Below are 24388 nucleotides of genomic sequence, written 5' to 3'. Positions count from 1 at the left end.
TTGTTCTGGCACTAGAGTGGAGTCTTGAGACATGGCTGCTAAAACAAGTGTCAAGCCAGTTTATTTCTGCAGTGTGGATGCAGCGCTTGTTACTGCCTTACTGGTGAGGATGGTGAGACATCCATCTGGGCATACTGAAATCATAAAACTGGACCTAGGTATTGCATAGCAAAAAAGGCTAGAATTATTAGATCACTCCTTTTCTTTTTCATTGCCCTTTTGTCTTTCCTGGAGTCCCTGTCTACACGTCAAAAACACTTTTTCTTTGATAGATCATCTCAACAGAAGCAGCACAGTTGGCTTATGCTTCACACTAACCAACCACAAGCCCCTAAACTTGGGGAAGCTCACACCAACACAATTTGCAAAATTTTGTTCTAGCCACACACTGGTCCATATCAATCCTTACAAGAGATGCAGCTGTACTTCAGTCTGATCCCACAAGTCACACAGGGAGTTAAAATGGTGCCCAGGGTTGTCAAAATGACATGAAAAGCTGTAACAACATTGGCACAAAGATGAAGCAACGAGGGCAGCTAAAAATAAATAAATAAAAAGAATAGGGTTTGATTGACAATTGCTTGAGGAAAATAAATTTTGCAATCCACACATTTGCAGGACAAAATTTGTGACTAGTGGAAAGAAAAAAAGCACAAACAGGAAAAGAGTATACCAGAGTCCATCTCTGAAGGGCACTCTTCAAGTGGAACTGATGAGGATCTCTGGACATAGCCGCCTCTTAAAAAAAAAATTAGCTGGTCTTCATAGATTGCTATTGCTGAGAATCCAAGATGCATCGTAAAAAGATAATGTAGGGAGGATAATATATATTCTGCAAAGCAAGATGAGTTTGATCCAGTACTTTTATGTAGAAGTTCAGTCAGCTGCAGTGAAAGACTTCAGAATACATTTTGTGTATTCATTTACAATTATCACTTTAAATTTCCCAGTGATGCTGACTTTACCTGCATATTTAAGAGCACTCTACCCCAAGAATGAAAGGAATGTGGGGATGAAAGAGAGCAACAAAGGGCATCACTTGTGCAGCTCCAGTTGTGGGATTCTACAACTGAAAACTCTGTAGTTACCTGGCATGCTTTTCAAACTCTAACGTGGGGCTGAATGTAACTGGAAATGAATTAGGCTGATGCAATCTGTCAAGGCTCTCCAGACAGCCTGTAAGAGTAATGCCATTTCATTGAAGGTCATACTGTAAATAGGTGTGCAGCTCAAGCAGCCACTAACACAAATGCATCACTGAGTCAATAAAGCTGAGCGTGCTGTTTGCACTCAAGATCAGAGGAGGATTCACTCTGGAGGAGGGATTTTTCAATTTTTCGAGTGAACCATTCTGTATGTTAACAGTTGAAGCTACTAGTGATATCTCATGTCAGCCAGTTCTTTCCTCTAGGTCAATAAAAAAAAAGGCAGGAAACAGTGACAGGAGGGAAGGTAAACCCTCCAGAAAACAACAGCATCAAAACAAAACTGGATATAGGGAATCACCTCATTGGTCTGGAGCACCAATTCATCAAGGAAAAGCAGAGATGGCAGAGTGTAACTGTAAGTCTTTTATTAGGATGCAATCTCTCAGAGCGTGGGGTGGAACTTTCTTCAACATAAGAGTGGGTTGCAGGTTATGAAAGAAAGTGACAGGGTTGTGCTGGGACTGCAATGTGCTTCCTTCTCTGGTCAAAGAACATGATTTGCAGGGCAATGTCACAAAAAGGTAAAGCTATCCTGCAAGCGTTTCTTTGCAAGTTCTAGAAGATCACCACCTACCAAACTAGATAAGGAAGTGCAAAGTACCAAAGGAATTGTTTTCCAAAGGCAGGATCCCAATCATTGTGGTACAGAAAGAAATAATCATTTTCATGTATTTTGTGGGTACGCAGTATTTGCAGTTTTTTTTAACTATCAGAATATACCAGACCATCAGAGAAAACGATGCCTTTAAATTTAACTTTCATGGTCACTTAAAAGCAGCCATGGATCTCCCCCTCCAATAAGTGGTTTTATGAAGAATAGGAACTAACTTTTGGCCACCCTGCCACTTACCCCCATTACAGTCACTCACCACTTAAGTTTTTATTAGCCACATCTGAGGAAGAGTACTGACACCTGTGAGAGCCAGCAGTTTGATTGTTGGACTATGACTCTGGAGACCAGGGTTCGATTCCAGCTTGGCCATGAAACCCACTGGATGACCTTGGGCATGTTCTCAACCTCAAGGGTAGGCAGTAACAAACCTCCTCTGAACAAATCTTGCCAAGAAAACCCTATGATAGGTTTGCCTTAGAGTTGCTGTTAGTCAGAAACAACTTGAAGGCACACAACCTGACATTCACATGCTTCCTTCTTGCTGAACAGAGCTATAAAAATTCTAGTATGCATGGTATCAATTAGGAAAATGGCACAGGGAGAAAAGGTGGAACATTTCATTCTTTTCTCCATTCAATATTGTAGCTTCATGCCATTTTTTGGGGCCAATTTTAAAGGAGAGAAAATGTCACAATACCTCATCATGATTTTCATACATCACTTCCGCTTTGGTATAGTTAACTTGCAGCAAAATTTGAGTGAGAACTTAAAGTTGGAATTTGCAACACCACAAAAATTCTAATTGGTTCAATGACAAAAACACTTACTGAAAAACCTTGTACAGTACAATTCAAAGACATTGCTGTATTCGTCTGGAAATCACCATACAAAGGTATCTTGCAGCACCTTTGAAACTTAACTGTGAAAACTGTAGTATGAGCTTTCATAGACCCAGTCTACAAAAGCTCAAGGTACTTCTTTCAGTCTCAAAAGTGCTGCAAGATCACTTTGCATACCTGTACAGTATGATGCACCAAATTAATTTTTAAGAGACAACAAAGAATTTTGACATGATCATTAGAACCACAACTTTCTCAATTTATTTAGATAATTTTTCAGCTCAGATTCTTATACTAATCTCTGGGGGAAATGTGTGGCATTCAGGTGGTACGCTGATACTACTGAAATAGAATGTGAGCACAAAAAGTGTTAAATTGTTTTAAAGAAATAATTTTAATTGTTTTTCTTTTAATTTTACTGTGATGTTTTTGAAATGTTTTTATCTTGTAAGCTGTCTTGGGTCCCTTCCTGGGAGAATGGTGGCATACAAATGAAATGAATAATTAAATAAATAATCAAATTCAACAATAATGATTATACACATTTGTACCACTGTTAGTGTCTAAATTTTTACTTGTAAACAGGGCATTGATAACAGAATCTGGATTTCTTTTTTACTTGCCTAAATTGGAATGAGGATGCATAATAAGGGCATGGCCTTCTGGGGAAGAGGGAAAACATGGCAAGTAATATGTATTCCTCTCACTTGTAAATTGTTCAGAATTGCATATTTTGTGGTTACTGCAAGTTAAAAAAGTATTTTACACATAGAATCAAGGTAGATCACACTTTCTTTTTCTGTTTATCAAGACATAATCCAAAACCATCAATTTCTCTATATAACATGTTTCTCCAGAAATGAGAAACAAAAGCCCACTTATCAGATCAGGAACTGAACACAGATTGCCAGTCCCAATTTGTACATTGCTTGGGTTGGTTTAAACTAGCAAAAGTAGGCATCAAACAATGAAAACCCTAGCCTATGCTTCTCTTTTAGATCCTGTTTTCTTTCTTCAAGTGCATGTGCTCAGTTTTAATTACAATAAGATGGCAGGAGAAAAAGACCCACAGGTTAGAACTCTTATATACAGTGTGCCCACACCATGTGCGGATGCATTTTATGCAGCTTCCAGCTTACACCGAAGCTGCTTGTGCAATCACCACTTCCATTCCCGCATACCGCTCCGTCACATGCACGTGCCCCATTATTTCCTATGGGGCTCGAGCTTAGGCAGATTTTCCCTTACACAGAGAGATCTGGAACAGATCCCCCACGTAAGGAGAGGGCCCACTGTATATGGTAATCACCACTTCCATTCCCACATACCTTCTTTTAAAAATTCACAAGCCATTTTAGTTTCTTTGCTGTGCATGATGTTTCAGATGTATACCATATTTAGAGCACAATCCTTTGCTGTGATGAAGGGGTCTCATTGCATACCCCATAATATATGCCAATGGCAGCTTCTAGGACCCTTTGGGCAAAAGGAAGATGCATGTATGTATGCATGCCTTTTATTACATACAGCCCCACAATGTGCAAGCTACTAAGATCCAGCATGCAGAGAGGGAACAGTGAGCAATATTGAAGAGAGGCAGGCAGTAGCTTCTCATTACCAGAAATCTCTGGTTCTTGGCTTCCATATGTTTATAAGGAAGAAAAAGATTTGCATAAATGGGCACATGCATTCTCTGCCACAGAAGGATTATGCTCAATGTTGTTACAAAATTCAAAAGCAAAATGTATCATCAGATTTCCCTTATGAAATCAAGTTTCAATACGTAACTTTTTTTTTAGGAGTGGATGTTTCACATATTTTGGTAGAGCTCACACAGAACTTTCACATACATCATGCACTATGTTACTTATTAACACAGGAAAAGAAGAGCTATTTTATATCTGACATCTTGGTCAGGGACGAAGAAAATAAGACATTTTTGAGGGCTTACCATTGCAAAATGGACACACAGTAGCCAAAAATAAATAATGCTATAAGCTGGTGCTTTGTATGTATGCATGTGTGTTTGTTTTTAATTGCCTTTGCTCTTGACAATTAAAACTCCTTCCCTTGGGATATCATTAACCTTCATTAAGTTCTTTGCTGCCAGTATAATAAGTAACGCTTTACTAAACGTAGAGACAAAGAATAGTTCACAGTGGTACTTTTACAATAAATTCCATAGTTTGTTAAAAATGAGTCATTTAAAAGTGAAAATTTTAACAAGCTGATAATATGAATGAACACACACAATACGCCACTCCTGATCAAACTGAAGGCCCTTCCAAGTTGGTTTCTAGATTTTTATGATAGGCCCCATATGTGAGGCTTGACAAGAAAGAATAATGCAGTCAGTCAACTGTGCAATAATATGTACAGAGAAAAAAAACCTTTCTTGACCTCTATTAGATCTCTAAGATCTATTAAAGTGGAGGTAACAAGACATTTTGATCTTTACTAATTCAAACAGTGTGCATCTTTCTTTCACACAATATTTACTTAATTTATCACTAACTGTTTTCAGTGAGCACAGAGACTATTTTCTCACATCCTGCACTCTCTCATGTGCATCTGCCTCTTAACTAGCTCTATACAATGAGGGTTACCTCAAACTTGCATTATTGGGCACTACACACTAACTGAATAAAATGCACAGTTAGTCTAAAAATATATATATTGATTTCTCCTTATCAACTGTTAGGGGATTCTGGAGTACAGTGACAGCATTGTGCTTCAAGTATTCAACTAAGAAAGAACTGTGCGCCCAGCAGATGTAGTTTTGCATCCTTCACGGTGAAGTGTCTAACCCTTCAACTTTATGTCAGGATTGCTGAGTGCTCATCCTAGTGGCACAACACAGTGAACTCAAATAATATAATACTATCAAAGGTCATAAAATAGTACAAATCAGTAGGTCCCCAGAAGCAGCTTAGGTCTTCTATAAAGTGGGTCAGTTTCCTGTAGATTTGACAGTGGTTTCTGGCATCACAAGCTCTGGTCTACAGGATACCACAGAGCCTTTATGTCCCCTGCTCAAACTGCAGCATTGTGTTTTCTACCCATTAACCAAGGATAAATGACCTAGATATTGTGCCTATCAAAGCTTCATTTTTCTTTTACCCTTTTGTTCTTTAATGTACCACATTATCACACGCTGAACACATTTGAAAGTATTCCTAGTCTCATAAACCCTTTTGAGAGTAATGCAGGGTTTTTTGAGTCTTTCGTAAGCTTTAGCTTGAATAGAATAATATGAATATAACTCAGAATGTTTCATCTTGTCTATTTCTCACACACCATCAGTTCAATATATTTAGGGACAAAAATGCTGGTAAAATAAGTTGTAGGGTTTTTTTTTTTTAAATGTACCAATGAGGGACACACATTGATATATTTGCTTCTATTGAGAATACAGAAAAATAGCAAACTTGATTGTGAGTTTTCTAATCACTACATTCTATAAATTACATTTCTGCGTATCATGAGTCACTTTTATTAAAAGCATCATTACTACAGTTGGCAGCAATTTACATCTTATCTTACATGATAGCAGTCTTCAAGAAAAAAAATAAAAAGACATCACAACAAGAAAAACAAATACATTTACAAAGTCATGTCTGTAAACTTCAAGGCTAGTTTAGAGTTGAGGTAATCTGTTTAGCTTTGTGGCTAAAGTAACAAAGTCCTTTAATTTAAAAAAGGTACCTGATTTAATTTTTTTTTTGTTTTACCAGTGCATTACAAGATCACGAGACGATTTAACTGTAGTTTTATCCTGCAAGAACCTTTTCAGTGGGTATTTTCCAAAAGGTACTCTTCACATTCAACAGCTGCCTTATTATTGCTGTGTCTCAAGACAGAGAGACATTCACACTATCATGAAGATTGTCAGAGAATGTGTGTATGTATATGTGCATGAGAGAACTCCCATACAGTGAAAATGATGCGCAAGAATGATATGTATGGTAGATTTCATCTTGACCTTCACAGCAAAAAATAAACATAAAAAATTAAATATATAACTTCATACTTCCTTTAAGCAGCACTTCCTTCTATTTAGTGCCACTCTATTACAAATTGCTGCTTTTATAATACCAATGGTACCAAAAGGGAAAAAAGCAGAGCATTATGTCAATTTCCTTAAAAAGACATGATCACCTCTCAATTTCATCTTTCCTAGGGATAATAAATAATGCACTGCACAATACTTAATGACCAAGATACCTTTTGACACATCTGTATAACATGACTTGAACTTTTGTTTGCTACACTATGTTACAGAACAGCTTATAAAAACTAAGTATGGACATTAACTGTGAGTGTAAACAGTAGGACTACCACTTGTCAAAAGTTTAAAATACTTTAACAGTAACGAGTACTGCTTACTCATCATTTTCATTGTTTTCTATTTCATCCCCCCCATCAAGTGAGTCTAATTCTTCACCCTGTGCTATTTCATCTTCTAAAACGGAGGAATCTGCAGTTTTGTCAAGGCTCTCCTCTGCATCACTGCCCTCTAGATTTTCTTCATCTTTAAAAGCAGGTCCTTCAGTTTTATCAGTAACCTTCACTTCACTGGAGCCCACTGCATTCTGAAGTCCTGCTAATGCTGGGAAACCAGGTAGTGTCAATCCTCCCAGTCCTGGAGGTAGAAACATAGATGGATAGAACAGGCCAGGAGCCATGGTAGACAGAAGGAAAGGATTGAAGGTCAGAGGGTTGGCAGGCAATCCAGTGTTAGCTGTGGTGGTGGCAGTGGCTGCAGCAGCAGTTGCACTGACAGATCCATTGGCTGAGTCAGTAGCAGAAACCGTGTCTGTGCTTTTCTCAGAGTCTTTGTTCTCCTCTTCATTCTCGGTTTTCTTTTCTTCAACTTTTGAAGTGCCATCTTCAGTTTCTCCTTGACTGGAAGCCATAGTGGTATTTCCAGAAGCAGCTGTTATTGGGTTATTCAACAATCCACTTAGTCCAAACATGTTGGGTAACCCTGCCATACCTGGCAACATTAGAGGCAGCATGGCAGCTGGATTTTTAGAATCACTTCCAGCAGCAGTGGCAGCTGTCGTTAGTCCTGGAGGAAAGCCCATGAGACCTGCAAGCTGGAGAGACTGTAGGTTCTGTAAATTCTGAAGGCTTGTGAGATCTACTCCAGCGAACAGACTGTTCATTAGCAGTGGGTTAATTCCCGAAGTTGATGCTACAGCAGCAGCAGCTGCAGCTGCTTTGGCAATTTCGCTTTTTGGCCTCCTCCCTCTTCTGCTTGCTCCTTCTTCCCGCACAACAGGTCCTGTGAGAAGACGGTCAAACATGGATTCTGGAACGAAACCCTGAATAAGGGAAGAGAGCAAATTCCATGCTGTGATGATTCTGCTTATGGGAATACCTGCAAATTAAGCATTTAGTACAATGCTGCCCAAATTACACAAAAATGTACAATATCAAGGACAGGAAAAACAATAATATGTGAATTAGATCTTCCTTAGACAGTACAGCTCCTTTTTTTAAAAAAAGGACCAGGCAGTAGCATATTTCTAGGTATTCCTCAGAAAAATCTCAGATGAAGCTTCTCTTCTCACATAGCTATAATTTAAAATGGCTATTTAGCAAAGAGATTCTGTATTTTTAATTATCACTATTCATAATACAAAATATCATCAAGCAAAATAACCCACTGTAAACTCAAGGTGTGAGTGTTGGACTAGGACTTTGGAAGAACAGAGTTTGAATCTCCACTCAGTCATGAAAAAGAAACTACAACCTTGGGAACGTCTCACTTTCTCTGCTTAAGAGAGCCAATGGCAAACTTTCTCTGAACAAATATTTCTGAGAAAACTCTAGATTGTCTTGAGTCAGAACTCACAAAGAAATCAGGTGGTACTCAGACTTTCTGAAGACAACTCAATGGTATGTATTAACTGATAAAACTTTGTATCTATCTGGGCAAATGAAGCATTAGTCTTCTGACAACTGCTATATTTGAGGCTTTTTAAAAAAGAGAGACTTCTCAATACATATGCCTGAAAATTATGAGGAAAAGGGAAATATATACATAATTTAAATAAAGTGCATTTGATTGTGAGAGACTTGCTAATAATGCAAGGGTCTATTATTAGTGTAAATTTAGTCCATAATCAACTTTGAATAATTAATCCTGCATTTAATTCAGGATACTAATGATCACATAGAAAAGTTCTAACACCATGTTTTTCTGGGTTACTAAAAACTGTCCCATGGGGTGGGGAGAAACATGTTTTGAAAGCATTCAGACTACAAATGTTAAAAAATTTCACTGCAATAATCAATTAATCAAATTCTATTCAGAAACAGGTTTCACTTACAGATTGTTTGACAATGTCAGTCCAATCTGGGGCAACAGCAAATTCAGGATTTTCCTCCAGCCATCTTGGTAGATCCTTCATTGGTGGAGCCATAGCTCCACCCATCTAATAAAATATATTAATACTTCATTAAGGAAAAGAAAACTTGCTCCACACTTCATATGTTATGCTTGTTTCATATGGAGTTTATCAAAGTTATCAAATTATTTTACAAAAAGGTTCCAACAGTGCTGACAATCAGAACAACCTACTGAATTTTTTTAGACACAAAAGACTGCAGCAACTATAGGATTATAGCACTAATATCTCACACAAGCAAAATCATGCTCAAAATTCTGCAACATAGACTCCAACCATACATGGAGAGAGAAATCCCAGAGGTCCACGTGGGGTTCAGAAGAGGAAGACACACTAGGGACCACACTGCAAACATATGATGGCTAATGGAGCACACCAGGGAATTCCAAAAGAAAATCAGCATGTGCTTTACAGATTACAGTGAAGCCTTTGACTGCAGGGTTAATGAAAGGCTATGGAAAGTCCTTAAAAACATGCGAGTGCCAACATATCTAAAAATCCTGATGAGAAATTTGTACTCAGGACAAGAGGGAATTGTTACAACACAACACGGACACACAGCATGGTTCCCAGTTAGCAAAGGGGTAAGACAAGGATGCATCCTGTCACTCTCTCTTTTCAACTTGTATGCAGAACATATTATACAAAGATCAGGCTTGGACACAGAAAGAGGAGTGAAAATAGGAGGAAGTAACATCAACCATCTAAGATACGCAGATGACACCATGCTATTAGTAGAAAACATTGAAGACCTACAGCAACTACTGAGAAAGGTCAAGGAAGAAAGTGCAAATGCAGGCTTACTGTTGAACATAAAGAAAACAAAAATAATGACCACAGAGGAGCTTCATAAATTCAAACTAGACAATGAGGTAATAGAAATAGTAATAGAGTTTCTATATCTGGGATCAAACATAGATCAGAATGGGGACTACATTCAAGAAATCAGAAGAAGACTAAGAATGGGCAGGGCAGCTATGAAAGAACTTGAAAAGGTCCTAAAGAGCAAACACATACAACTAAGCACGAAAGTCAGAACTGTACAAGCAACTGGATTCCCCATTACCATGTATGGGGGTGAGAGCTGGACAATTAATAAAATGTACAAAATGAAAATAAATTCATTTGAGATATAGTGCTGGAACAGAGTGCTGAGTATACCATGGATAGCAAAAAGAACAAATAGATGGGTCCTAGAGCAGATCAAGCCTGAAATTTCCCTAGAGGTAAAATGATTAAACAGAGGCTGTCTTACTTTGGTCACATCATGAGAAGACACGGCTCATTAGAAAATACAATAAATGTTGGGAAAAGTGGAAGGAATTAGGAGGAGAGGAAGACCACATGTTAGATAGATAGACTCAATTAAGGAGGTCATGGGTATGTATCTGCAGAAACTGGGAAGAGCAGTAGAGGATAGGGGTTTCAGGAGATGTCTCATTCCCAGGGTTGCCATGAGTCGAGATCGACTCAAGGGTGGTTAACATCAACAAACATCAACAATTCAATTCAATCACATGGAATTAATTAAGAATGGGGAAAATTTTGCCAACATCTTTAAAAATTTGCAACTCAAAATGCCCATGTGCATGGGGTTAAAAGGGGACATCTAGTTCTACTCTGAATCTAAAGAAGGCACTCCAGGACTAAAGCATCCCTCACAAACTGCTTTCCAGACTGTCCAGACAGAGGCTTGCCCGTGATGGAAGACCTCACCATTTAGGTTAATTAATTCTATATAAAAACTTTGAATTAAATGATATACAAGTGAAAGAAAACTGCATACCTGGCAGGATCCAAGTCAACTTAATTACATTTTTCATAAAAGTGGACTCGTGAAATTTAAGGGGTAGTCTAAAACAGCATCTAGTGAGAGAGGTAAGTAGTCAAAGCAATACCTTCTTGCCATTTCGCTTATTTACAACAGGAACCCTCTCTTCTCCAGTTAAGGTGTTTATATCCAGTTTATTAGGATTTCGACATCTGTGTCGTTTCTGCTTCGGCTTCTGAAATGGGGAAAACAGTACATCTGCACTCTTCTAGGAAAAGAAAAAGGAATAATGGATTACTTTGGGGTTTTATAATCTGTAAAAATAACTGATCCGTTCACTAGACATTCAATCTTTACAATAAAGAAATCCATTATATCTGAGAATGCACTTTACAGCTGGAATAAGGCTTAATACAACATAAATTATATCTGAATATTACAAATTACTTGAAATTTCTTCATTCTGTATCATTATAAAAGAAAAGCATAATAAACGAACAATGATTAAAACAAAGTTTTAAAACAAAATCCAAGATGGAGCCATGTAAATATGTAATACAGAGACATTGATGTTTTACTAACAGCTTGAAAAAGTAGTAGAACTAATGCTTTTGGAAGTTGAAAAGATAAGACAAAACTTCAAGCTAAATGAACATCCACTTACTGGTACATAACTTGGCATATCAACTGTATATGTGGGATGCAATTTAAGCCATTCAACTAAATCTTTGTTTTTGGGAGCATCATCTCCAACAAGCCTGGTACCATCTTCCACATTTATGACAGGGATGCGAGTGTCAGGATCCAGTTGTCCAGGAGATGGAATGTTTCTCAGTGGGGGAGCCTCCAGTTCTTCATCAAATGCTTTGGTCACTTCTGCATCGTCCTGCAAAACATGGACATCAGTCTCAACATTCAACAGAATGCTACACTACTACAACAGGGATGCCTTCTAAAAGCATACATGTCCAACAGGTTTCTCATCTAGCAATTAAACATTGGTTCAAAATACATTGCAGAAATAATCCAGTTTGAGACCTCTTTAACTGCCCTGGCTCAATGCTAGGGAATTCTGGAAACCGTAGTTTTGTGAGACACTTAGCCTTCTCTGCCAAAGAACTCTGGTGCTATAATAAATTACAATTCCCAGGATTCCCTAGCACTGAGCCAGAGCAGTTAAAGAGATCTCAAACTGGATTATTTCTGCAGTGTTTTGGACTACTGTTAGCTGTAATACACAACTGTAAATTAATCCTGCAAATTCAGGTGCATATGCACAGCAATCTTACTATAGGCCAAGTCAGAGCTGGGAAACTCTCGACTGTTGGCACCTAATCCTCACCAACTTCAGACAGCCTGGACAATGGTGAAGCATGATGGGAGATGTACTTCAACATTTAGATAGCCATAGGTTCTCCACCCTAGATCTATCCAAATATTCATGGCTTTCCCCTGTGTCATGTATGGAAAAAGGAATGTTGCATGGGCCCTAAGAATGAAAGTCTAGTATGTAAGAATTATGCATTTTCACAGTTGCTTATTGATATATGATTTGGAGATAATTCTGTGATTTCTGAAAATCAAGATATTTATATACCGTATATTCCGGCAGATAAGACGACTGGGCGTATAAGACGACCCCCAAATTTACAACTTAAAATAGAGTGTTTGGGATATACTCAGCGTATAAGACCACCCCTCTCTTCCATTATAAGTTAGAAAGGAGCTGAAGGCGCACACAACAACAACAACAACAGCAGCAGCAGCGACAGAGGAGAAAGAGGGGGGAAGAGAAAAAAGGAGAAGGAGAAAGAAGAAAAGGAGGGGAAGAGGAGGGAGACTCCACTACACTCTGAGGAAGGAGTGTGTTCCACGTTTGAAATAACAGCATACACAACATTATTTCACCCGCCTCAGCAACTCCTCCCGCCCTTCCTCTTGGTGCATCTACACTTTAGAATTAATGCAGTTTGACACCACTTTAAGAGCTGCTGCTCCATCCTATTGGAATCCTAGGATTTGTAGTTTTATAAGGTCTTTTGCCTTCTCTGTCCAAAGAATGCCGGGGGGGGGGGGGCGCTGCTCCAAACTACAAATCCCAGGGATTCTGTATGGATGGAGCCGTGGCAGTTCAAGTGGCTCCTATTGGAATCAAAGCCCAGGAAGCTTTGTGCCAAATAGAAATGTGTTCGGCTGCAACTGCACTGCAGAAATAATCCAGTTTGACACCCCTTTAACTGCCCTGGCTCAGTGCTATGGAATCCTGGGAATTCTAGTTTTCTGAGACATTTGACCTTCTCTCTCAGCAAACTTTGGTGTGACAACAAACTACAATTCCCAGGATTTCATAGCACTGGGCCATGGCCATTAAAACGGTAAGAAACTGGATTGTCTCTGGAACGAAGATGCAGCCTGAGTTGGATCCAAGACACACTGCAGAAATAATCCAGTTTGAGACTGCTTTAGCTGCCCTGGCTCAGTGCTAGGGAACCCTGGGAAGTGTAGTTTTGTGAGACATTGAGCCTTCTCTGTCAGAAAGAGCTCTGATGCCACAACAAAGTACAATTCCCAGGATTCCCTAGCACTGAGCCAGGAGAGTTAAAGTGGTCACAAACTGGATTATTTCTGCAGTGTGTTTTGGACCTTGGTTATTAAAAATGCTCAAGGTCCAATCCATACTGCAGAAATAATCCAGTTTGAGACCGCTTTAGCTGCCCTGGCTCAGTGCTAGGGAACCCTGGGAATTGTAGGTTTGTGAGAAAGAGCTCTGGTGTCACAATGAACTACAATTCCCATGCATCTGAGGAAGTACGCTTAAGTCTAGGAAAGCTGCCAACTTTTCTTTCAGTGAGTCTCAAAGGTGCTACAAGATCTATCTCTCTATCATCATCATCACCATTATTGTTATCATTATTAAATCCAAATGCACCTGCAGAAGTGGACTTAAATTGGCAACACTGATTATGCTGTAGACTCATTCTCTGGGGCTGGGATCTGGAAGTGTGGAGGCAATTCCCTTGAAAAACCAGGGAATCCTGGGAATTGTAGTTTGTGAGGGCGGGGGGGGGGCAACCACTGTCCTCTCTCTGATTGGCTGTTAGTGTGACTCCATCCAAACAGGATTGGTTGCTCTAGCCTGGCTCTCAGAGGGACTCAGGGGCTAAGAGAGAGAGAGAGACCCTTTTCTGAGGGTGGGGTGGCGACCACTCTCCAGCCCTCTCTCTGATTGGCTGAAAACTGTGAGTGTGTGACTCCAAAGGATTGGTTGCTCTGTAGCCAGCCTCGCTCTCAGGCTGGAGCGAGAAGAAAAGGAAGAAAAAGGGAAGGAAGGAAGGAGGGAGGGAGAGAAGGAAGGAGGGGAAAAGAAGGGGAGGGGAGGAAGGAAGGAAGGGGAAAAAGCAAAGGAGGGAAGGAACGGAGGAGGACGCTCCTTTGCCTTTGAGAGAAGGCTTCCCTGATGAGGGCTCTCTTTAGGACCCAGGGGCTTTCCGGCATACAAGACGGTCCCCGACTTTGGGGAAGATTTTCCTGGGCTAAAAAGTAGTCTTGTACGCTGGAAAATACGGTAATCAGAAGAACATGCTGTTTTTCAAACACAAGTTTGGACACAGACTATTCTAAGCAGACCCAGCAAAATCAGTAAATCCACTCCACATATGTGTAATTCCAAAAACAAGCCATCATTTTAAAGACTGGTTTCTACAAATTTATCTCTCCTATGCACCACTACTCAACATCAAAATACCGAACACAAAGTGCTTGAACAGGGGGTGTCAAAATGCTGCACCAAGCCCTTTTGTGAGATCCTCAAGCACCCTCATGCATCTTGGGATAAGCCTCTTCAGAAGGTTTTTAACTCCAAAAAGTCCCTCATAGAAGTATTGCTTCTAGTAACTTCTGCTTTAGGATTGAGGTCCTTCCTGAAACAAGGGGCCTTTTGAAGTAAAAAAAAAGTGTGTATAACGGGAGGTGTCAGTATTTTACCCATAACCATTTTCTATATTGAAGATAATTAAGTTTGCTGAATGAAGAAATTACATTATTTTTTCTTTTGGAGTAATATTTCAAATTGTGAAGTAGAAAATATGAAATGCTGTGAGAAAGGACCCTGTAGGTAAAAGCCCTTTACCAATAACAATCTCAATCACAATTTTTACATGGCTTCACAATATTCAAAACACTTAAAGTACATTGCCTTGATATAGGTTTTACATAAAAACTGTAAGATACGTCACTATCACCGTATCTACATTATTCCCAGGGGTAATGATTTGACAATGGATGCTTAGCAAATACAGGGCAAAGAGAAGATTGAAAAAGAATTTTTCCGATGCCCAGCACAGTCTCCTATTACTGTATTACACCAGCTCAATATGAACTCACATGTTGAACAAAATAGAACTCATCTTCTATAGATATGTTTGCTTTGAAGAGGTAGGTGTGAATAATAAATTATTTAATTCAGCTATTTTAAACTATTTATCTGACCATTTTGTCTACTAAAGTAGGTTGACAGGCATCTCAATATGAAGACAGAGAACTGAGAAGACAGAATCTTTTATACAAATAAATTCAAAAAGGGCCCCTTTGGTGCTGAGCCTCACATAATGTATAATAAAGAATTAACGTCAAGCAAAAAGTCTTCTTTCTTACTGCCATCAATGATGCTCGCTTGTTGCTCATAAATAACAGATCAAGCCCTTCTACATTTTTCCTTCTTCCTCGCCTCCTTTTCATAGGTGGTTCTACATCAATTAAAGAACCATTTAGCAGATGCCTTGTGGGTGTGCGTGAAAGACCTGCTTGCAGCAGCTCCATCTGAGTTTTAAAGACATCAGACACTGGTGTAGAAACATTAGGTAATAGAAACTTTGAAGGAACAGCTGAAAAGGTTGAGGTAGAACTTGTTGCCTCTCGTGAGGCTTTTGATAAGTCTACAATTTTTTCTTGTCCATTTTCTGAGACAACCTGTGACTCTCGCAACTGGGCAACCATTTCCATGAGATTTCTCCTCTTGGCTGCCCTTTCAGCCTCAATTTCAATCTTCCTCCTTCGCCTCCTCCTCTGGCGTGGAACTGATAAATTGAGTGCATCTTCCTAATAAAAAAATTAGCATATATCATTATGAGTTATGAAATAATCTTTGCTTTTTTACACATTGTGTATGTGCAATATATTATAATTGGACATAGGAAGAAGTCTACATATTACAGTGCACCTGTGCCATATGAAGGCTTGCCATACACAGACTCAAGGTCATGCAGATAGTGAGCCCCAGCCCTCTTAATGGTGTGGCCTGTATGTTGCGGGACCTGGGGTCTCATGGTATTTCCCTTACATGGGGGGAGGATTGGTTCCCCCACATAAAACAAGAGTCCACTATGTTCCTGAATATCAACTAGTTCCTCAACTAGTAAAGTCAGAATCTCCCCCACGGATACTGGGTTTAGAGCTATGACATTGTTTTTTCTGCCGTTTTTGACTCTTGTTGTTAGACATCCGTGTGTTATTAGAAAGAAGGAAACATGCCTTGGATAACTGAGGAGAGACTGTGACATCTTCATTGCCACTGATGCTGGCTTGACCAACCATAGAGAGTTCTGCAAAGCTCCTTTTCTGCAGAGGGCTGTCTACAGCTGTTGGTGTATATCCAGGTATAAGCCCCTGGAAATCAAACATCTGCCGTCTATTTACTGGCCACTTCCCTTTCAACACTGCTTCACAGATGTTGTCTAATCGGTTGATCATTACTCGATCCTGCAGAAAGGAAAATAATACATAATGAATGTCATGTGAAAGTAGCCATTTGAGCTTAGGCCATGCACTATACAGCTTAGCAGGCTACGCAGTCTGACAATTTTAACCTAAAAATTAAAAACTAAAACTGAAATTTCAGATCAGAAAAATTGTCCAGGTTTCTCTGAAAACATGTATAATGTAGAGGAGAACAGATTGTGTCATTTAATTTGAAGAGAATTACTAGCAACATGAGCCTTTTAAAACAAAAAATATACAAACCATCTGACAAAATTTTTTTCATCTCTCACTGTTGGCTACATACAGTAAAAGTGAACATCAGTTAAACCAGTAGTAGTATAATTCATGTAACTCAACATCTTTGCCTTGGGTATGTGAGAGCCAACAGGCTGCATCTGTAATTCTGTCCCAGGAAGTGGTTCCTCATTAGTGTCACTATTAATAAAGTTCAGTGTTATGAAATGGGCACCAACCTAGGGACATCTAATAAATGTCAATTTTCATTCCACGCCCATTATCACTTCAGGTTCCACTGAAGCGTGTACATTAAAAAAAATTCTAATTACAGTTTAGCCTAGTTATAATCTAGGCAAATACAAAATGTATTCCACTCTGCAGAGAACAGTTGTTTGAAACCTAATCAGATACTGTCCGTGACATTTTTCAGAATATGTTCCACATATATGGCTTTTTGATATCATTACTTAATAATGCTGCATTACTTTCCCCAAAATATTTGTTTAGCACCCAATCTTTTATGTTTGTGTCAAATGAAGACTATTTTATTTTTTTCAGCTATGGTTAATGGCATTATTAACATATTATAAATGCTGGTACTGTCTACATTTGTCAGGTTTGTTATTTTGGTAACTGCTTCATGTTGTTGCATTCATTTAAATTGTTCTAAAACATATTTAACCTATGTTACATGATGCTACAGTAGTTCCATTCTGCAGAAACGTGAGAACTTTTTAAAAATGAACATGTATGTGTGTGCGCATGTGTGTAACCCAAATTACTCTCAACTTTTCAAAATTAGCTGTTGATTACTGAACTATGGTAGCTCAATCTTGAAGACCCTGAACTGCAGAGCAGTGTAAAAACCACTAGCAGACTTCAGCAGCTGCAGCTGGCTGCTTGCTTTCCCCAGGAATAAGCCTATTACAGCAAGGGTTATTTTTTCCCCTTAAACCAGATGGCCTCATAATGGTTATTAGGAAGCTTAAGACTATTACTACTTTATTTCTCCCTAGCACCCTCTGAAAACAGGATGGAGTTGGATATAGAACTAGCACAATATCAATCTTCACAGTTTTATTCATTTACAAAAAAATTAAAAAAAAACTTTTTGTCTAAAGAAGTTATTTGTGACTACAAGAAAATAATGCAATTATAATTTGTCTACAAAAAAAGGTTAGTTCTTTGTTGTTGTGTACTTCCAGTTGTTTCTGACTTATGGTGACCCTAAGGTGAACCTATCATGGGGTTTTCTTGGCAAGATTTGTTCATCAGAAGGAGTGTGCCTTTGTCTTTCTTAGAGTCTTGAGAGAGTGTGACTTGCCCAAGGTCACCTAGTGGATTTATATGACTGAGCGGAGATTTGAATTCTGGTTTCCAGAGTCATAGTACAGTGCTCAAACCACTACACCAGGCTTGCTCAGGTTAACAGTATTCACTTACTTCGCCCCAAAGGAGTTGCTCCCTTATATCTTCATCTAAGTGTTATGCACTTTAATCTAACAGACATCATGGAAATACATGATCTTAAAGATTAAAAGTGCCTTATTATTTTCTGTGTTACATTGACCTGACAGGAGCAATGTGTGGTATATGTGTAGCATACAGCCTCTAAAACTGTGGAAGAGCTCTGCTTTTGGTTTCTGGAATAAAGCCAGGATCCAAGAAACTACATGCAGAATTCTACACATGAGCAGAGGTTGCCAAGGAAGTTTTTTCTTTTTGTAGCACCCTTCAAAGTCTGACTTGGAAAGTTTGGAAAGCTGCTACCACTAAGTGGCTTGTCAGTCACACCATTGGAGACCCACTATTAGCTCTAGCTTATTAGGATAGAGGAAAAGAAGACACACAACAGTGGAGGCAGCAGCAAAGGAAGGCTTGGAAGACAAAAAGGTATTTTATCCTCCCTGTACTGTTATCATGCGTGAAAAGCTGTTTTGCCCTTAGCAGGACACTCAGCTTAGGAAAACCACAAATGGCAAAGATGGCAACCTTCCATATTCCCCTTGGAAAAGCTCTTCTATCCTCTGAAAAGAACTCTGCCCCATGGTCTGAGAAAAACTACATGATGTATTAAACAGGGTTAGTAAGCACTTGAATCTTCAGAAGTGATAACTCTGCAGTAATTAGGTTAGAAACCATTTTGCTGAACCAACCTTAGGCCAAAAAGAAAAAGCAAATGTTCTTTCATGAAGCAGCTGGGCTATGGATGGATCACCATCCTCCATATAAAATCCATCACGTGTTTCATCCCTCGCAGTGCTCAGGGACGCATTGCTTTCTTCATCAAAATTCTTTCCCTGAGAAATCATGCCTGCTGAGAAATATAAATAAGCAAGAATTAGTCACTAAACTAGGCTGCTTGTGATTACTTTTACAATGTCATGGCAGTTTTGATTTTGTCTTATCAGCAATTTATTGTATATTGTAGATGGTGGCTATTCATTCATGTGAATCCTGGACTGCAAATATGAAAATAAAACAAATCAACAAAATGTAATTGTTTATGTATTTACAGGTAAATCACATGGAATCAGAATACTATTTTGCTGTGTAAATGCAGTGTAATTTTCAAGGATAATAATAATAATAATAATTTTTGTTTTTACCCTGCCTTTCCAAAGGCATGATCAAGGCGGCTTACAAAAATGAAGGATAATAAAATACAATTAAAAACATCACAATATAAAAATTTAAAAAACATCATTACAAGGGATATGAACGGGAATCTATACAAATCACATTCACCAGGGGCAAGAAAAAAAACAGACAATATTTACAATAGTCTGGGGTCAAAGAAAACAGAAAAACAGGGGGCAGAGAAGAAACACTATTAACTAAAGTGAAAAAGCCAACTGAAATAGGTATGTTTTTAATTGTTTCTTGAAAGAAACTAATGATGCGGAGGAACGGAGCTCTACAGGAAGCTTATTCCACGATGATGGGGCGACGCTAGTAAAAGCCCTCTGTGAGGTCCTCGCCAGATGAGATTTTGGGACCTCCAGCAGATTTGACCCAGATGTTCTGAGTGTGTGGGGCGGATTATATGGGGAGAGGCGGTTCTCCAAGTACCCTGGACCCAAGCCATTTAGGGCTTTATAGGTCAAAACCAACACCTTGTATTGAGCTCGGAAGCGAATGGGCAGCCAGTGAAGATCTTTTAAAATAGGTGTTATATGGTCCGTCCTGGAACTACCAGCGACCAATCTGGCTGCCATATTCTGCACCAATTGTAGCTTCCGGGTTTGGTACAAGGGTTGCTCCATGTAGAGCGCGTTGCAGAAATCCAACCGAGAGGTTACCAAAGCATGTACAACAGTTTCAAGGTCCCCTCGGTCCAGATAGGGGCGCAGCTGGCGTATCAGCCGAAGCTGATAACAAGCACTCCTGACCGTCGCATCCACCTGGGATGTTAACTGGAGCGACGAATCAAGGAGTACTCCCAAGCTGCGCACCGAGTCCTTCAAGGGGAGCGTGACCCCATTAAGGACAGGATGACAGATCTCACCACCCGGAACCGGGGAACCTATCACCAGTACTTCCGTTTTCCCTGGATTCACACTGAGTTTGTTCTCCCTCATCCAGCCCATTACCGACGCCAAGCAGGCATCAAGAGGAGAGATGCCGCCCTTAGTTACTGCATCAGTCGGAGACACAGAAAAAACTATCTGGGTGTCATCAGCGTACTGATAACACCGCGCCCTGTGTCTCCGGATGATCTCTCCCAGCGGTTTCATGTAGATGTTAAAAAGCATAGGGGACAAAATCGCTCCCTGAGGGACACCAGATGTAAGGGCCCTCTTGTCGGAGCGACAGTCTCCCAGCTTCACCATCTGGAATCTCCCCGAGAGGTAGGACCGGAACCACTGCAGAGCAGTGCCCCCGATACCCAACTCCCCCAGGCGTTCCAGAAGGATACCATGGTCGATGGTATCGAAAGCCACTGAGATGTCCAAGAGCACTAACAGGGACACGCTTCCCCTGTCCATGCTCAGACGGAGGTCATCAACTAAGGCGACCATGGCAGTCTCAACTCCATAGCCCGCCCGGAAGCCGGTTTGAAATGGGTCCAGAAAATCGGTGTCATCCAAGATCGATTGAAGCTGTAAAGCGACTGCTCTCTCGATCACCTTCCCCAGAAAAGGTAGCAGCGAGATGGGTCGATAATTGTTGTAAATCAGGGGGTCTAAGGAGGGCTTCTTAAGCAAGGGCTTAACCACTGCTGCTTTCAATTTAGATGGAAACTGACCCTCTCTTAAAGATGTGTTAACAATGCGGTGCAACAAGGTCAGCACCACATCTCCCCCCTGAGCTGTGAACCATGAGGGACAGGGATCAAGAGAGTACGTCGTCTTCCTAACGCTTCGAAGGATCTTGTCCACTTCCTCGGTACTGACAAACTCAAAGTGATCCAGTATAACCGGGGCCACGGACGCTTCGGACACCTCTCTTATAGGATCTGCATAAATACTGGCATCAAGATCAGCCCTAATCTGAGAGATTTTATCCGCAAAGAAGTTGTTAAATTTGTCACAGCAGGCTGTAGATGGTGCTAAGATAGGGCTCAGGGAGGAAGGGAGCTGGGTTAACTCCCTCACAACCCTGAACAGCTCTGCTGGACGCGACTCTGCGGACGCAATCCGTGCAGCATAGAACGAATTCTTTGCTGCACTTATTGCCACTCCATAAGCCTTCAAATGAGAGCGAAGGATTGTCCTGTCAGATAAGCGCTGATGTCTTCGCCAGTTACGCTCTAGTCGTTGCGCAACCCGCTTCCTTTCCCTGAGGTCTTCCGTATACCAGGGTTGTTTATTGGAAGCAGGCAGGAAAGGACGCTAGGGAGCGATACTGTGTATAGCCCTGGAAAGGTTAGTATCCCAGATGTTGGTCAGGGCGTCAACAGAATTGCCGTCAGTACCAGTCGTATATCCCTCTAGGGCTTCTTGGAACCTTTTGGGTTCTATCAGCCTTCGAGGGTGGACCATCCTAATGGGTCCGCCACCCCCGAGGGAGCTTAAGGTAGAAGCCTTGACAAGGGAGAGATATTTGAGATCTCTACCCACGGAGCCTCCATGTCCGTACTAAAGATGACATCAAGGGTATTATCAGTGCAATGCGTAGGCCCTGAGACTAGTTGAGACAGGCCCATGGCTGTCATGGTAGTCATGAACTCCCGAGCTGCACCTGTTGGAACATCACTGGCCTCGAAAGGGATGTTGAGGTCCCCCAGGACAAGAAGCCTTGGGGACTCCAACACCAGTTCCGAGACCAGCTGTGTCAGCTCGGCCAGGGAGTCTGTTAGTGCACGGGGTGGCCTGTAGACCAACAGAATCCCCAGACTGTCTCTGGCCCTCAGGGTCAGGTAAATACACTCAATGTGATCCGTTTTCCAGACTGGGATCCTGGTTAAGGAGAGGGTGTTTTTATGGACCAAAGCAACACTGCACCCCCGTCCACCTAACCTGATCTGGTCCTTAACTGAGAACCCGGCTGGGAGGGCCTGGGCCCACACTGCCTCACCCTTAGGCCCAAGCCAGGTCTCAGTAATGCACGCCAGGTCGCAGTTGTTATCCTGCAAAAGATTGTATATGATGTGGGTCTTATTCTTTATGGACCTGGCGTTGCACAGGAGCAGAGACAGGGTTTGTGGTACGACTGGGCTGACTCTCAGGCCTCTATGGTTAGGAAAGTGGAAGGAAGGAGAGATAGATATTACGCATCGATCTCGCCTTCTGTTTTGACGCAAATCCACTTTCCTCTGCTTTATTAGTAGAGTGTCAAAGGACAGATAATCTCTTTCAGGCTTTTGTGCTTCATTTTTATTACACTGGTAAATTAACATTATGGCTTTGCCATCCAGTTCAGATGTAAGACAGTACAGTGCACCTGCGTTATACGTGGGCACGTTTTATGTGGCTTCCAACATATGGAAATAGTTATTCAAAGGGAGACAAAGGAACTCAATATGGAGAGTTATTCAAAGGGGGAAAGTCTTAACACCACCACAAAAGACCTGAATTACTGAAACTGTGCACCCACTAAGATTCGAGATCAAATTTAATGTTGATCTTTTCATGTTTGATCTCATTTTGGTTTGTTGGTTTAAAAAAATACCTCTGGCATTACTAAGTATAATCAGTGGTATTCTCAGTCAATTTTCTTGTTCTTCACAATTACCTTCAGGTTGGGAGGATTCTTCTGATTTGTCATCATCCTCAAGTTTTTCTTCTTCATCATCTTCTGAACCTTTCTCAGAAATAGATTTTGGATCTACTTCTGTGCTCAGTTCTATGTCTTTTATTTCACATTTAACAGGACCAAGCTCAGCTTCAGCATCACATTCCTCCTTATCACTTTTTAATGCAACATCTGTTGCTTCCTCCTCCTCTTTACTGCCAGGCTTTTCTTTGGCTGATGTTTTCTCAGGTTCTTCCAGTTTAACCTCAGCTTGTTCTGCAGATTTTTCATCTTGTACCAGTGTGGAGGGGATAATAGAGGCTGGGTGACCACAGCAAACACCCAGTGGATTTAACAAAGACATAGCATTCAGATTTCCTCCACTTCTGTTTTGAGCAAAGTTTTTGTGAGAATCAAGAAAGGAAAGTTCGGGATCATTAAGAATATGATAATCTGTCCTGCTGACACCATGTTTAGCAGCTCCAATCAATAAATCTTTGTCGTGTTTGCCACACTCCCACCACTCTGGCAGATCCAAGCTTGGTTGACACAGTTTCAGTCTCTCTGCCAATTGTGGGTGATGGAGAACTTGCTCTCGGACTTTCCGTAAGAGCTCTATGCGATACAAAGTGCGAGAAGCACGTTCTTCAGTGATTGGCTCAATCATAGTGGAAAGATCAGGGGGTTCTGTAGGAAAAATATATATATATATATATCAATATTAGGAATGTTTTTAAATTACTTTATTTTAAATTAATTACATCAATTTCAAATTAATACAACTAAACAAATTATCCTAAAGCTGCATACATATATTATATGCTTTGGATAATGATATAGGGTCCAAAATATACTGCAGAAATAATCCAGTTTGAGACTGCTTTACCTGCCCTGGCTCAATGCTAGGAGATTCTGCGAACTGTAGTTTTGTGAGACATTTAGCTTTCTCTGTCAGAGAGCTCTGGTGCTACAATAAACTACAATTCCCAAGATTCCCTAGCACTGAACCTGGGCAGTTAAAGTGGTCTCAAAAACTGGATTATTTCTGCAGTGTGTTTTGGACCTAGGATACCTTACTTACAATTGTGGAGGTGTCATAATTAAACCCCTAAATCAAAGAAATCCAACAAATGTAGTGTGGTTACAGAGTGTTGAACCTAGATTCTAGTTCCCAGTGAGCCATGAAATTCACTATGTGATGTTGAGACAATCAATCTCCTTCAGCCTGAAATAACTCACAGAGATGCTGAGAGGATAAGAAGTATGTATCGTGCCATGAACGAATCAGAGTAATTGTGGGATATAACTAACATAGTTGAAATGAAACCTCTCAAATCATTGCATCAGTTGTTAAAATGTTATAGAACAGG

At 40.3% G+C, this 24388-nt stretch overlaps 1 protein-coding gene across 1 annotated transcript in view; it reads right to left on the bottom strand.

Annotated features, from left to right (window-relative positions):
* Window positions 1–6083: 6083 nt before the first annotated feature.
* The window catches only part of CHD7 (chromodomain helicase DNA binding protein 7), a 209962-nt gene continuing 191657 nt past the window's right edge, over window positions 6084–24388 (bottom strand). Inside the window, exons 32-39 of the mRNA XM_089517366.1 lie at window positions 23019–23705; window positions 18998–19158; window positions 16377–16604; window positions 15501–15944; window positions 11512–11733; window positions 10975–11115; window positions 8999–9103; window positions 6084–7987 (exon numbers count right to left, since the gene is read on the bottom strand). Coding sequence (XP_089373492.1) covers window positions 7043–7987; window positions 8999–9103; window positions 10975–11115; window positions 11512–11733; window positions 15501–15944; window positions 16377–16604; window positions 18998–19158; window positions 23019–23705 — 2933 coding nt within the window. The 3' untranslated portion in view covers window positions 6084–7042. The remainder of the gene's footprint in view (window positions 7988–8998; window positions 9104–10974; window positions 11116–11511; window positions 11734–15500; window positions 15945–16376; window positions 16605–18997; window positions 19159–23018; window positions 23706–24388) is intronic.

The sequence above is a fragment of the Sceloporus occidentalis genome, unplaced genomic scaffold (assembly GCF_023333645.1).
Source record: "Sceloporus occidentalis isolate IW3139 unplaced genomic scaffold, rSceOcc1.0.p SCAF_3, whole genome shotgun sequence".
Taxonomy (NCBI): Eukaryota; Metazoa; Chordata; class Lepidosauria; order Squamata; family Phrynosomatidae; genus Sceloporus; species Sceloporus occidentalis.
This window is presented reverse-complemented; position numbering and strand designations above follow the sequence as displayed.